Source organism: Glycine max, chromosome 18, assembly GCF_000004515.6.
Source record: "Glycine max cultivar Williams 82 chromosome 18, Glycine_max_v4.0, whole genome shotgun sequence".
Classification (NCBI taxonomy): domain Eukaryota; kingdom Viridiplantae; phylum Streptophyta; class Magnoliopsida; order Fabales; family Fabaceae; genus Glycine; species Glycine max.
The window spans coordinates 5240061-5255942 of NC_038254.2; the positions used below are offsets into that span (position 1 = coordinate 5240061).

Sequence of the window (15882 nt, forward strand, 5' to 3'; positions counted from 1 at the left end):
CTCGTACGCTGCTCTCCCTTCAAGCCTCTCTCTCCCTCTCGTACGGTGGTCACTGCTCGCCGTCGCTCTCTCTCACGGTGCTCTCCGCCATACAATAATGCTCTCGCCGGATAATTCGTTTAAATTGAAAGAAAATGGTTCAATCTTCAATGACCTTGATGTGACTCTAAGTCTATTCTGATCTTGGTTCAATCAAGTACCCTTAGTGGCGCTTTGAGTTGGTGTTAGAAAAGATTCATGAGTAGGTTCAATGGGTGTTAGCAATGTGAGGCAACGATTTGAGTTGGGCATCAGCGATTCACTGCCTCACTGGTGCAGCGCTTGTGTTGAAAATTATTATAAAATTGATAACATTTTTTTTTTAAATTAGAAACCAAATAAGTTAAAATTAAAAATTGAAAACAAACTTGTAGTGAAAAGTTAAGCCATAAAATTGATGGAAAAAACTTAAATAGAAAATTTTCTACAATAATAATAATTTAATGATAGAATGGATAATTTGTAGAGCTCTCAATAAACTACTTGTTAGTGACTCAAACCAATTGGACTAATAGACACATTATGTTATAAATAAATAGTATCGTTATATATAACATTAAAATTTCTAATTTATATTTAATGTGCATGTAAATTTATATAATAAATTTTGTAATAATTATTTTTTATCTAATAATTAATTTGTTTACATATATAAATTATAAATAAAAATCGCAGGTTTAATAAGTATTTATATATGTAAAAAAAATATCAAATTTATTTAATTATCAATTGTTATAAAAAATATATAAATACATCATTCAATTAAATATCAATTTTTTTTAATTATCAAATTTTGTAAATAAATTAAATGAATAAAAAATTTCTATAAAAATAATTTTTTAAAAATTAAAACATATGAATTAACGGTTCATACGAATTGTCAATCCGTACAATCATACGGATTAGTTCATATGAATTTTCAATTCGTATAATTTTCAATAATTTTAACCAATTAAAAAAGATGTGTTTGAATGAATTTGCTGCTTAAAAGAATATGTTCCCTAACACTTTTTCCTACAAAAAATATACAGTTGTTATCTTTGTTTTACAACACACCACATGTGACAAAGGAAACATATGATTTTTTAAAATATTTTTTATGATAATATAATTATATTAGTAATAGTTTTTTTTATGATAATATGGCAATATTAATAATTATGGTTTGTAAAAACCCAACTCATTATGATTATGGGCCAATTCTAACCTAACTCACTTAACTTGTGGCTCATTGGAATTGAATTCACCGTGAGCCATGTTGGCTTTCGGATTGGTAGTTTATTTTATTTTTTATTTTGTAAAAAAAAATGCCACTTTAGTAATTGTATCCGAAATATACAATGACGTTAGTTGTATTTATGAGTTTAAAATGAGTTGGATGTCTTGATTTCTCATTATTGGACCTAAGGCCTCACAAGAATAATATTCTTATGTCATGATGCCATATGAAAATCTTATTATTAAGTGATGATTGTTCCAATTTTTCGAGCTAAGGTGGCTCCTTATACAGATTGAGCCTCGAGCCCATTTTGAAACTGGGAAATGATAATTGGTATGGAAATATTTTCGTAGAAGACATACGAATGATGCTGATTGGTTATATTTTCAAAACTAAATTGTTGTGTATCTGTCAGCTAATGTAACATCTTTCCTCCATGCCATTGCACTTCTAGATCCAGCACAATTAGTAGCTGCTAGATGTCAGGGACAAGAGGCTAAACAGATTAATGTGTAACTGAACATCCATTTTCAAGGAAAGGAAATTGCACGCTCTGGATCAGAATCAATAATTATTCTTTGAACCCAATATTAATTTTGTTAAAAATGTCAATGAAAAAATTTAAACTTATCATCTTTCTTTCCTTCCCTCTCTTTCACCCTTAAGTTTTCTTATTACTAAGTCAACCTTATATTTCTCTCATTGAAGTTAGTTGAGAGGGTATGCAAAATAACTCACCTCTTCAGCATGTGTGATAGAATAATAGCCAATTCCACACCCAAAAGAAGATAAAATTACTCATTTTTTGTTAGATATTGAAGATTGTTATGAATTAGGGTTCTAAGAGAATTGAGAGTTTGAGGAACCATAACTTGTGGATTCATTATCTTGTCATAATGAAATTTATCTCTTTCTTAATACTCACAACTCAATTCAACATGAATAATAGTCAATTTTTCACATCTAAAAGAAAACAAAATTATTCGTTTTTTGTTAGAGACCGAAGATTATTATGAATTAGGGTTCTAAGAGAGTTGAGAACACACATGAGTTTATCATAATGAATTTGTCTCTTTTTCGATGCTCGTATAAGTGTTTTTTATTCTTTTATTATATAAAAGTAGCTAATTCTCTGTGATTTGGTGATTACAATATAATCATTAAGGAATTCACTTTTAATCCCTTGAAACAACTTAATAAATGAAGATGTCAATCTTGCATAGTTGCATTAATGTGTTACCCATAAAACTGTAGTAATCTTAAAGCATAGCTTTGAACTATGTGTTAGTTAGGAAATTAAGGTTTGTTAAGCTTACATATTATTCCTCTAGTTAGCAATAAATCTAAATTAAACTCAATTGAGATGACAATTTGATGTGATGGAAGCATAAATCCCCAACCACGGAATATATATGTAGAATTGACTAATCGCGCATTCTCCCAAAGCTCACTGAAGATGAAACAGAAGCACTTGAAGTTGGGTATGGTGTGGAGATAAAGCATCGTGTCGCATTCAGAACAGGTTGCATACCGTTTTCTGCTAAAAACAAAGAGGTTGTCTTGTCTATTTGCTGATCAAGGATACGAACCTAGGCCCACTTTAGGTCATGAACATGACTCCTATTAATTAATTAATTAATTAAACCATCCTTCACCTACAAAGATTCATCGGATGAGTAAGTTATTGTATTTTGTAGCTCTCACTTTAATAAATATGCCTATATATGTTACGCATAATTAAGTTGTGTTAGAATAAAGTGTGGGGTGATAAAGTTCTGCATCAGATAAAAAAACTTCATACCCCATTACCCGGAGGCTCTTTGCTATGTGAAGGTATGAGGGAGGGATGTTGTACGCAGCCTTACCCTTGCATATGCAAAGAGACTGTTTCCGGATTCGAACCCATGACCAACAAGTTCTGCATCAGATAAAAATAAAAAAATTAAACATTATACATAAATGAAAAGAAAATTTATAAATACAAAAACAAGTTGTATATCTAGAAACATGTATGAAATACGGCACATTTAAACTTTCCTGGGGACAGCCTGTACAACATAACAGACTTAATTTTTGGTTTTAAAAATTTGACATCAACATCTTAACAGATTCCGGTGATAGTGCTTAATTACTCAAAGTTAATGTATACGGTGGAGCATCGATTTCTTGGTAATTCTCATGTCATTGTGAAGCTGGTTCTTCGGCAATAAAGAAAGTTGAATTGTGTTAATCGATTGGTGTCATGTTCACCTTTTACATATAATATTGCATATATATTGTCATATAGTTTACAGAATAACTATAGTGTAACAACTAGCTACTGTTTTATTCATTTAAAAACCTTCTGAAAACTCGGAATAAAAGATAGGGATGATTAATATTAAAACATAAATTCAGTTCCTTTATTTTAATGATTATTTTTATTTTAAAAAATAAACCATATAGTAACTTATTCAAAACCTTCTAAAAAACGGAAGAAGCAAATTAATATATATATATATATATATATATATATATATATATATATATATATATATATATATATATATATATAAACCATTTAGAGCCTACTTGTTTTATACTATTTGAACCTAACTAACTATCACTGTACACATTTTTTTAATATTAAATTCATAATGAAATTAATTTAGACACATTCAATAGTTTTAAATTAATTTTAGGATAAAATATGTCCGGATTCCTATAAAATTTGAAAAGTATTAATTTTATTCTCATAAATATTTTTCTATTAATTTAGTTTCTATAAAAACTAAAACAAATTTTTGTTGGTCCCATAACTTGTTAGCTGATAATTAATCTGACGTGGCGAATAAGTTTATATGTATAATTTGATTACAAATAAATTAAATAATTTGTGGTAATTAAAATTCTAAAAAATGAATTAAATAATTTCTGACCGCTAAAAACCTCCAAAAATTTGATTTTTTTGTCATGGGTGATTTTCTCGTACTTTTTTATGAGATTATGAGAAAAGATGAAACAACAATAAATTATGGTGTCTTCTGAGTGTGTAGAGAAGAAAAATAATTAAATTGATTAACCACACCATGAAATCGTCTAACAGAGTTATCACTAAGGATCAACATAAATATGTTTTACTTTTACGATGATCAAATTAATATAAATTTTTTATTAGAACAAAATTAATACTTTTCAAATTTTATAAGAATTACAAACATATTTTATCTTTAATTCTATTAAAATGAATTTTATTTTTTAAAAGAAATTAATATATTCTTAAGAGAAAATGACAAATTAGTTAATACTTCGATCATCCGATTCCACTTGTAAGAAACAAATTTTAATGTAAAATGCATAAAAATTAGTTTCTTATAAAAAGTACTGGAGGTACTTTTTTAAATTAGTAAACTAGTCATTTCTTTTCTTTTTTGAAAGAACTGTACTCATTATAATTAAAAGCTCTTATACTTAAGGTGATTTTATCTTTTGTATTGAATTAAACAACTTCATAAAACTTGACCATTTGCAAATTTGGACACGAAGTGTAAACCTAAAATGAAAATATTATGATCAAACTTCAATATACACCTGAGTTTATTGAGGGAAGTTTTATTTTATTTTCTGGGGTGTTATTTTATTTATTTATTTATTCATTCAGTTCTGGGTTGTTAGTATGAGTGTGATCCCAAATGCATGTTGTTCTCTTTTTATAATTAATTCACCTATGGTATGTTTAGTTGGATGAAAATAAAAATAAAGGAGCATAAAAAAGTACAAAAAAATGATGTTTTTTTTATCTGTACAAATGTATAAATCAAAATCAGTGTAAAAAAAAAATTATAATAATTTAAACATTATGTTCAACAAATTGAATTAAATCCCTTTAACATATAAAAAATGATGTACTTTTTTCTCTTTGGTTGGAAAGAAAATAAAGAAGAAAAGAGAGAAAAATTGACTTCTATAATTATTTAATTTATTTTCACTTTTCCTTCAATTCAAATTGTAAAATTTTCTCTATTTCCTTATTTTCTATCCACCGAACCAAAAAAATTCTCGGCTAATTTCTTCTTTTGCCTACAACTATGTCTTCTTATATTTGGACAAAAAAATGTTGAAAGAGGCCAAGAGGAGTGATGAATATGATAAATCACCATTTTCTGGTGTCACATTCAGAGAAGATTGGATTTCGTTCTCCCTATTCTTATTCTTTTTCTTTAATGGAATGTTACACTCAAGCACCCAACCCCAACATCTTGTTCGTACTTGTCTTTCACGCCATGACTTTTAGTTGCCCCTAATTCGCCATGTTCCACTCGTGGATGATAGAGACAACAACATTTTCCGTTTAGACATAAAATTAACTACCTATCTATTCCTTTTTTATTATTAAAAAAAAAAATCATCCTCAAATTTAATCCACAGATTTTTCTATCATGCACGACACCCATACAAGTGCAAGTTCAATAATTAATTTCCATGGTATAAATAACGTTAGTTATCGAGGACCAAAACCACACCCATTAATGTGAATTTAGGCAATATTCTAAAACATTATAAGTTGAAAGGTTCTTCCTCTTGGAGAGCTTTTAGGTAGTTCAAGAAAGCATATAGAAGAAGGCTCTTGATACTCCAATCAAATGATTCATTTGTGGAGGTGTGGACCTCTTCAAATATCTCCCACTCATAGTTGAAAAATTAGATATCACGTTAGCCATCACCGTAAAAGTTTGGCTTAACATATTTGGTATGCTTGATGAAAAATGTTGATTATTGGCCCATGTATGAGTGACGTATAAGCAGTCAATATTTGTACGCCAAAGCACACGTACAAATTTTCGTAGTTTGTGTATATGGTTTGCTGAATAATATAATACCTATAACTATAATTATAAGAAAAGTAAGACTTGGTGCAACGAAACTAGGCAAAGGAAAACAAAAAGACGCGGTGAGATGAGAAATTGTGCAAAAGTCAAATGCTTTGTAGTATGTTGTTTATCTTTCGCTTGGGCAGCTTTTAAAACATTAAATAAACAATTAATAATTCAAACTGAATATTTTTGTATCAGTCTGAATCCTTAATCTATATTACCGTGTGTGCTGTTTCTTCTTTTGAAAAGATACATGCAGATTAGTTCATAATAGATATGAAGTATATTTGTCCCTAGCTAATTTTCTAATTTTATGTGAAGAAGATCTCTTATCAACTCAGTAAGTAATGTACCAGGAGAAGACAGAGATGGGGTTTAATAAATTATAGATTAATTAATCTCTTAGAACTTAATTAGTGAAAAACTTAATGGCACACACGTATATGAAGTATTATTTTCGGTTTTTGTATTAAGAAAACAAAAGTAGAAATTATTAGAAAAAATAAAAGTAAGTATATTGTATAAAAATATAAAATAAAATTAATTTTATATTTTTTCATTTGTATAAAAAATAAGGTCAATCAAGAAGTTATATATGTTGAATCTATCTAGCGAATTGCTCCAAAGGTTAATAAGGAACTATAGCAATCGAGTAATCAGATAAACTAATTTACATGATAAATAATTTTATACGGGATTATTTTTTTTTCCTTGTATGAGGTTTTCTAATTTTATATTTTAAATAATAATTTTATTTAATAAATAATTTTACATAACTTAATTAGCAATTGAGAACAAATTATATATAATAAACTATTTGAAATAGAATATTTCCTTAAGAAAATTTTGGTAAATGTGTCATAAATTATAACAAAAAGACTTATTTAAAATGTAATTATAAGATGCCTTATGTAGTATAAGTTTGAATATATATATATATATATATATATATATATATATATATATATATACATCAGGGAGACTCGTATTATAAAGAGCAAAAGAAAGAAAAAATGGAAAAAAAGAAGAAGTAAAATGCATGGCTGGAAATCAAACTTGTACCTGTTTTGTAGTTAATCGACTAAGTCGCTTAAAATCTTTTGATTTCAATTAGGTTGACTCTTCTAGCAATAAAGTGAGCAATCTAGCTTTCTTAGCATTTGTTATTTTTTTATTATATATTATATGGAGTATTACTTATTGTATTTATTACTTTTCTTGCTTTATCTTAAGGTTCAGTGTTAGAGACTAATCTTACAAGTAATATGTAACTGTTGTTGTTCCATAAATATTTTGTTTACGATAAAAATTAAACATAATTTTTTTCTATTAAATAATTTTAATGTATGTCAAGGCACATTGGACTGGTTAAAAACATTAAATATGCTAGTAACACGTGAGTGTGTATACGAGGTGAGGACAAAGGTGGCTATTAGCCTATTATTACTTGTATAAATAGAATAGATGCGTTTAGGACTTGTCCAACTCCAACTCCTCCATACATGACATAATCCAACTCTGAAACGGTGAACAAATCCACCGTGCCGTCACACACTACTTGTTCGCCGCGAAAAGCAAAACGCTAATTAACTCAAAAGAAAAAAAAGGGAAGAAGCCTTTTTATCGGACTTTGTCTCTTTTCCCTCAAACACTCCCCATTTCCTCCATTTTTCATCATCAAAACGCATTTTGTGTCTCCTGACGGTGAGTTTCATCTTCTTCAATCATTTTGTTCTCCACCACTCTCTTTCTCTCCTTATATATATCCTTTTATGTATATAAGTAGACTTAAAAGATCATATATGTTGTTTCAGAAGTTCTTGTTATATCGTCTCACCATGGAAGAACGGTGGAGATTCATCACTTGGTTGAAGCTCTTCCGCGTGTTTGTGGCTGTTGTGTCTCTATTCCTGTTCATCTTGGAACCTATTTGGTGTTCGACTCTCAACAACGAAGGTGACCCTAAATCTGAATCTGAATGATCATTAATATTAAGGGTTAACAAAATTTTTACTCTTAAACTTTTTTAAAATTTGATTTTTAGTTTCTAAATTTTTGTTTGTTGTATTAAGATTTCTTAATTTTTTATCATAGTTCCTATTCTTCTGTTTAATTGATCAATGTCACTCAATTTTTTTCATTAATATTTTTAGTTCCTAAATTTTTCAAAAATTTAATTTTTATCCTTGAAATTTTATCAAATAAATAAAAATAATATATTAAAACTTTTATTTAGAAACTAAAAATTAAAATTTTTTAAAATACCTTAATTAGTCAAACAAAAATTTAAGAATAAAAAATTGATCAGTCTACAAAAGTTTAAAGATCAAAAATTAAATTTTAAAAATATTTAAGGACCAAAAGTTTAATTAATTCTGATAATTAATGTTGTTGGTTGTTACAAGAGTTTGTTTTTTTTGAAATTCTTTCCTACATTCATGAAATTGGTTTTAGATGATGATAGAAATTAGATAAGCAGTTTATTATATCTTTTTTTTGTTAAAAGTAAAATTTATTTTGATAATTTAAATCATAAAGATTTATATTAAAGATCAGTGTAAGTTAAAAGTAAATAATCTATACACAACTTTTTACATTATTAATCAATTAGAAAACAAAAATGATTTTTGTACACCTTAACATTATTTAACATCTAGTAAGAAACAAAATTATATGAATAATGGACAATATAATGTGATAAGAAAATAATAAAGATAAATTAGAAGTGTTACATAGAGGGTTAAAGAAATGTGATATATTATTTATAGAAAAATTTATTAACTTTTATGATAATTATCTTAAAAATTATATGTGATATGATTTTTAATTAGTTTAATTACATTACATATTACATAATACATATAAGATGTAATATTAGTGATGAAGAGAAAAATAAACATGAGAAAAGTTACTGATTCAAATTCCCACTAATAAAAAAATTAACAATACTAACAACTAATATTTATTAATAAAAACATTGGTAGTACATAACTATAAACTTTAAATTTGGGTTAGATAGCAACTACGTAAACGGCTTTTAAGTTTTCTGCTATTGATGAAATTGAGGAAAAGTAAATTCATAATTAAAGTGTGGTTGTGGTTTGGGAATTACAGGGTTGGCTCTACAAAAGATGAGGGAGAGGGTGGTGAGAGATCCATTGGGTGCTTTATCAAGTTGGAATAGCAAAGGAGAGATTGATCCCTGTTCCTGGTTTGGAGTAGAGTGCTCCCACGGCAATGTTGTATCCTTGTAAGCAACCTCTTACTTTTCTTCTTCTTTTTTCACCTTATTAATTCTCTTCATATCATTTTGCTTTTCACCGCTTCCAAACTCTTTATTCATCTACAAGATTCAAGGACAGATCTCAGTCACACTTTTTTTTAGGTGTTTTTGTTATTTGTCTCTATTCAAATTAAAGTTTTATTTTGATAACTTAATAAAACTCTAATGTTAATTGGAAAATAAAATTAAAAACATTTAAGGGTTTTAATTATTGTCCTTAGTTCAACTTAAGGTTTAGAGAAGTGCTGTAATTGTTTGTTTTTTAATTTTTTTTGTTAAGATCACGAACTTATTTTAAATTCTGTGTATCTTGGCTGATGCTCTTAGTATCTCTTACGACATGAAATCTGTTTGTCTTCTGTAAAAAAATGTATATTTCAGCTATCAAGTTTTTAAATTCAACGAGATAGAATTTTGAGTTTAATTTTTATGAGATGTCTATATAAAAAAATTATACCGGCAACTAATAAGAAATCATAATTTATATATATGACTTTTAAAGCAACTATAATAAAAAGTAATAAATTATCATAATTTGAGGTTGAATAACATTATAGATACATATACTCTATTTATTCAAATTTTTTTATAGAAAAATCATGACAAAAAGATGAAGTTGATTTAAATCTTTTATGACAACCAACCTACAATTGTCTACTTTTGTTTTTCCATGCCATGTGTTTTAAAGTTTAGAGTATTTCAAAAGGCTCATGTCTCACCATGGTTAATTTAGCATTATTCTTAGTGTTTATATATCAACTTATTTTACACAAAAAGAAAACAAAAAAGTATCAACTTATTTTAAGGACTTTTAAACAAGCTAGAAGCATGAGCTCTCACACATAACTTTGGTTTTGTGGATACTGATGCAGTGCAAATCCTCCAATTCTGTGGGTCCAATAATGGGTTTAAAAGAACTTTTGTTTTGGCCGGGTTTTAATATTGTATGTGTCTTTATCTTTGCAAATTACACTGTGTATGACTGACATAAATTGTATATATGTATATTTGGTAGCATTTTGTTATTGGAAAAATTCTCTATATTATTCGAATATAATAAAATATATAAAGATGATATGTACCAAAAAAAAGTTACACTATATGTGTATGACTGACAAAGTTTTATATATGTATATTTGGTAGCATTTTTTTATTGGCAAAAATTTATTGTTTGAATATAATAAAATATGAAAAGATGGTATATAATTATCTTTATCTTCTACTTCTATTTTCTTTTTTCTTAAATACACCTCTTAAAAATATATTCTATAATTAGATCGAGGAGACAATTTTTTATAATCCTCTTTTAAATGTTCATGGAATATTTTCTTTGTTGGTGTTCCAGTCAAGGATATTATTGGTTATGTTAATCTAAAATTTAGTGTTGCTTTTATTTTCAAATATATACAACATCCCCGCTCAAAAAAAAAAAAAAGTCAAAAATATTTGATTTGTTACATTTTTCGGGATACAGGGTGCATATTCATGACAAGACCATTGCATTTATTTGGGTAAGATAAATAAAGGGTAAAATAAAAATTAAAAAAATTATAATAATATAAAAACTCGTTAGACAATTGGATTAAAAATAGAGAATAGGATAGAAAAAAGAAACATATTAAACTTAAAAAAATTCGAATTATTAGCTGGGCTAACCAGTCAAATTCGGCTCTGATTAATTATATTTGAAATTTTTATTGACAAGACTTGCATGCAAAGCCGAATTACCCCGTATAACATGTTGCATGGTGGTGTTGGCAATGCAATTTAAGTAATATTCAGTTCACAACTGAAATATATAGCCTACGATTTTATCTTTTAATTTTAAAAGAAGAATGGGGCCAAAGGCCCAGAAAGCCCATGTTTTTGCAGGGTACATACGCCAGAGTGGCAATTGCTTCATGCACCTCCAGATTTTACTTTCTGCACCTTTTTAATCTTCTGAAAAGCCTAAACTGAAATGTAATTTTATAATATGGATTATCCTTTCTGAAATGTAATTCGGAATGTAAATTTTTAGATTCTGAAATGGCTAATCCAGAGTGTAAATTTTTACATTCTAGATTAGGGTGCAAGAAGCAAGTCCAGAGGTGCATGAAAAAATTGCCCACCAAAGTTCAAAAAATAATCATGGATAAATACCCAAATTGTGTAATTTGCTAACATATAAGTTCTTGAAAAATGAAAAACTATTTTTTTGTCCCTGAATGTGAGATCTTGAGGTTAGGGGCATTGTCGATGTAGACTTCAACATGTTGCTTCTGGTGTCAGCCTTTGTTGGGTTTTGGGTTCGTTGATGCTTCCGTGATTCTAGATCTGAATTTTTTTTCATAGATTTGAGATTGGTGAGAAAACGTGTGTGGAATTTGGATCTATGACTCTAGCGACAATGCAACTCTAGTGTGACAATTTACAAAATGTCATTTTTGCAACATATTAGACTTCACGGACCAAAGTAACGGTGGGTGTAGACATTTTTAAATATTTAGGGAAAAAAAATAATTTTTCATCTTTTAAGAACTCATATGTTAGCAAAATAGAATTTCATGGACGAATTTGAATATTTATCCGATCCTTCAAAGATTTATTTATTTCATTTTTGTTTGTAATTATAAATTTGTTCCATGTTTCAAAACTGTACTTGTTTTGCTTCTAATATCTGTAAGTCTACTTTTGGAAAATTGAATGAACTATGCTAACATAATATCTTGCCAATGGAGTACTTTTTTTTTATTGGCAAATGATAGTTTGTTAAAAATGTCAACGGACTACGTTGTTAATTAATTGCCAGAAGTTTTCAATGAAAATTGTTTAGTCAATATACAAACATGCACATGAATTAAGAGTTGTTCTTCTCGCAGGAACTTGAAAGATCTATGTCTTCACGGAACACTAGCACTTGAAATTGGGAAGCTGGTTCACATTAAATCAATGTAAGAACTTGTACATGCCATCATTGATTATGAGCCATGACAAATTATTAGGAAATTTTCAACAATCTTTGTAATCATTCTGCAGCATTTTGCGCAACAATTATTTCTACGGAGACATCCCTAAGGAAATACTACAATTAGAGGACCTGGAAGTTCTTGACTTAGGATATAACAACTTTAGTGGACAATTTCCATTTCATGACCTTGCAACCTATCCATCCCTGACTACCCTGTAAGTTCAAACTTTCATGCAAAAAATATATTTTATATTTATTTGTTTTCTGAACTTTTGTTGATTAATTGTCAAATTTGTATTGCAGTTTATTGGACAACAATGACCATCTTGCCAGCTTAACTCCAGAAGTGTATGAGCTCAAGACATTTTCTGAATTGCATGTAGCTGAAGAACAACTAACTGGTGCCACCACTAGAGAAGCATGTGTTAGGATAACTAATAACTGGTAAGCAAACAATCATTCAGCTATCAAAAGATAATGGAGATTCCAGGTCTACTAACGATTATGACTAAAATAGTATTATATAAGTAGAAGACAACTTTCAATATATAATATAACTTTTGGGGTTAAAAAAGACTCAAATTGAAATTCTAATATAGTATCAGAGTTTATCATAATGATCCTTGTTAGGTCTATTAGTCTACCGGTTATTGGGTTATTATTGAACCGCATGCAATATCTAATTCTGCAAACTTTACGTTTGAGATGTCCTATGTCAGTGATTGAATTAAATTTTTCTTTTGCTTTACATAGCTTCTATCCACAGCAATAATTTTATATATGATTTTTTTCTTTTCTTGTAAGTCCAGAATAGTGATGCTCAAGTGTCTTTATTAACTATGGGGTGCATGATACATCAGATTATGTTTAAATTTGCCTGCTTGTGACAGGCACATTGGCACACATGGGGATATAGCATCCAGAAGGGCACTTCTCCAAGAAGCAAATGGTGAAAAGAGGGGTGATGATGACACAGAAACTCTTTCACCATCACCTTTTCCCTCTACACTATCACCATTTTCTGAGCCTTTCTCACCATCAGAGAGTCCCTCAGATTCACCAATATCATCTCCTGAAGTTTCCCCTTCACCATCCCCATCTCTCTCCAATTTCTTTTTCACTCTCTCACCCTCACCTTCACCTGAGGTAGCACCAACTCCAGACTTGTCACCTCCAGCAAATCCACCTATGGTTGTGTCCACACCACCACAGTCCAATTGGGTTTCAATGCCTTCTCCTGCTTCATCTTCAAACCAAGGGAATGCAAACAGTTCAAATCCAAAGCAACATACCGCGATTATTTGGTCCACAGTTGGGGGATTCTCCTTCTTGATTTTGGTTTCAGCCATTGCTTTTGTTTGCTTCAGAAGTAACAAGGTTGTAACTGTAAAACCTTGGACCACAGGGCTGAGTGGCCAGCTGCAGAAGGCATTTGTATCAGGTAATTGGTGCTCATATTTACTTTGTTTACATCATTGGCATGCTCAGCTATAGATTTCAAACTGCAAAATGCATATTAATTATTAACTAACTAGAATAATGTTTATGTTCAAGTCTTTCCATCTTTAACAAGTGGTTCTTTGTTTGAAATTGGCATACTCATCGAACATGTATGATTTAGGTGTTCCGAGTCTGAAACGAACAGAACTTGAAGTAGCTTGTGAAGATTTCAGCAACATTATTGGCTCACTTCCTGAGGGGACTATTTATAAGGGGACTCTCTCCAGCGGAGTTGAGATCGGTGTAGCATCCTCTGCAGTGACTTCATCCCAAAACTGGTCCAAAAACATGGAAACTCAGTTTCGGAAGAAGGTATGCAGACAACGAATGTAGAAAATGCACCACAGTTTTTTTATTTTAGTTCTGAGCTTTTTCCTTTTCATGATTCCAGATAGAGATGTTGTCAAGAGTGAACCACAAGAATTTTGTAAATCTTATTGGATATTGTGAAGAGAATAAGCCATTCACAAGGATGATGGTTTTTGAGTATGCTCCAAATGGAACCCTATTTGAGCATCTACACAGTGAGTACTGTTACATTCAAAACTTGCATGATTACATTACAAGAATGTGTTTTAAGAATCATTGCAACCTAACATGCAGCCTTTTTGGTGTATACTTCTGAATTCTCATTACTTTTTTGTGTATACTTCTCAATTCTAATATTCAAAACTATTATTGTGCCTTCATTTTACATCTCTAAATGAATGGTTTTAGCAGTTTCAAAATATGATATCAAGCATTGTTTATACTTCTCAATTCTCATATTCAAAACTATTATCGTGCCTTCGTTTTACTACACCTTTAAATGAATGGTTCTAGCAGTTTCAAAATATGATAACAACCATTGCTTGAATAAGCAAAGAGGAGAAATTTCATCACAAGAGAGTGTTGTAGAAACATAATTGAAAATCTTTCTTGGCAATTAGTGTTTTGTGTTGACAACATTCATGTACGTCTTGCAGTTAGAGAAGCAGAACAACTAGACTGGGGAATGAGAATGAGGATAGCTATGGGAATAGCCTACTGTCTGGAGCACTTGCATCAGCTGACACCACCCATTGCCTACAGAAACATACTATCTTCCTCTATATACCTGACTGAAGATTACGCAGCTAAATTATCAGACCTTAGTTTCTGGACTGATATAGTCTCCACAAAGAAGGGTTCTGAAGCCCCACAGCTGTTGGAAACTCCTTCAGCATATATAAAGGCCAATGTTTACAGCTTTGGAGTACTATTGTTCGAATTAATTACTGGAAGAATTCCCTTTGCCGTGGAGAATGGCTTATTTGAAGATTGGGCGGAGGAATATATGAAGGGGCAACCATTGAGAGACTTGGTGGACACAAGCCTGAACTCTTTGCAAGCAAATGAAATTGAAAAATGGGAAGAAGTGGTCAAAAGCTGTGTGCATCCAGATCCAGAAAAAAGGCCAACTATGAGAGAGGTTACTGCTAAGTTGAAGGAAATCACCGCCATGGGGCCGGACGGAGCAACTCCGAAAGCATCTCCTCTTTGGTGGGCAGAAATAGAAATTATGTCCAGTGACTTAAGTTTAGACGTTAAACCATGACTCCAAATGAAAAATATATCTTTTGGGATAATAATCTGAGCAGCTACTCTGAATTTGGAGTTTGATGCCATTTTTTTAATTTTGTTTTCTTAGTTATGTTTTAGATTCTTCTTGTTTTGAAGCTAACTGAAGTGGGTGGATGGAAGAAACAGCTTTTGTCTTAGTAGAGCAATTTAATTTTGTAAATAGTTGAGGAATGAATTTGTTTTTGTGCTTTTATAAATGAATATTACTTTTTTTGAGTGTGGAAAAGGCAAGGGGAATGAGAAATGGTTCTTTTATGTTAGTTTTGTGATGAGAAAGAAACAAGTCACACTTTTTTTTTATATGAAGACAAATAGAAGACATCAAGGAGTTCTTTTTCTCTAAAATATCCTCTCATCTTTTCCATAGGGTATTTTTTAATGTACTAGATGTACTAAGGTCTAAATACTACGGACCAAGAACAGCAACAAACCGAGA

The 15882-nt window shown here is 29.8% G+C and overlaps 1 protein-coding gene across 1 annotated transcript; it reads left to right on the forward strand.

The window, feature by feature from the left end:
• Positions 1 to 7581: 7581 nt before the first annotated feature.
• On the forward strand, positions 7582 to 15672 carry LOC100814122 (inactive receptor-like serine/threonine-protein kinase At2g40270). Its single transcript, XM_003552894.5, has 10 exons — positions 7582 to 7815; positions 7926 to 8067; positions 9226 to 9361; positions 12256 to 12327; positions 12413 to 12559; positions 12648 to 12788; positions 13235 to 13785; positions 13966 to 14156; positions 14236 to 14368; positions 14810 to 15672. Exons 2-10 carry the CDS (start codon positions 7950 to 7952, stop codon positions 15418 to 15420), a joined length of 2100 nt encoding a protein of 699 aa, XP_003552942.1. The 5' UTR covers positions 7582 to 7815; positions 7926 to 7949; the 3' UTR covers positions 15421 to 15672.
• The last annotated feature ends 210 nt before the right edge of the window (positions 15673 to 15882 follow it).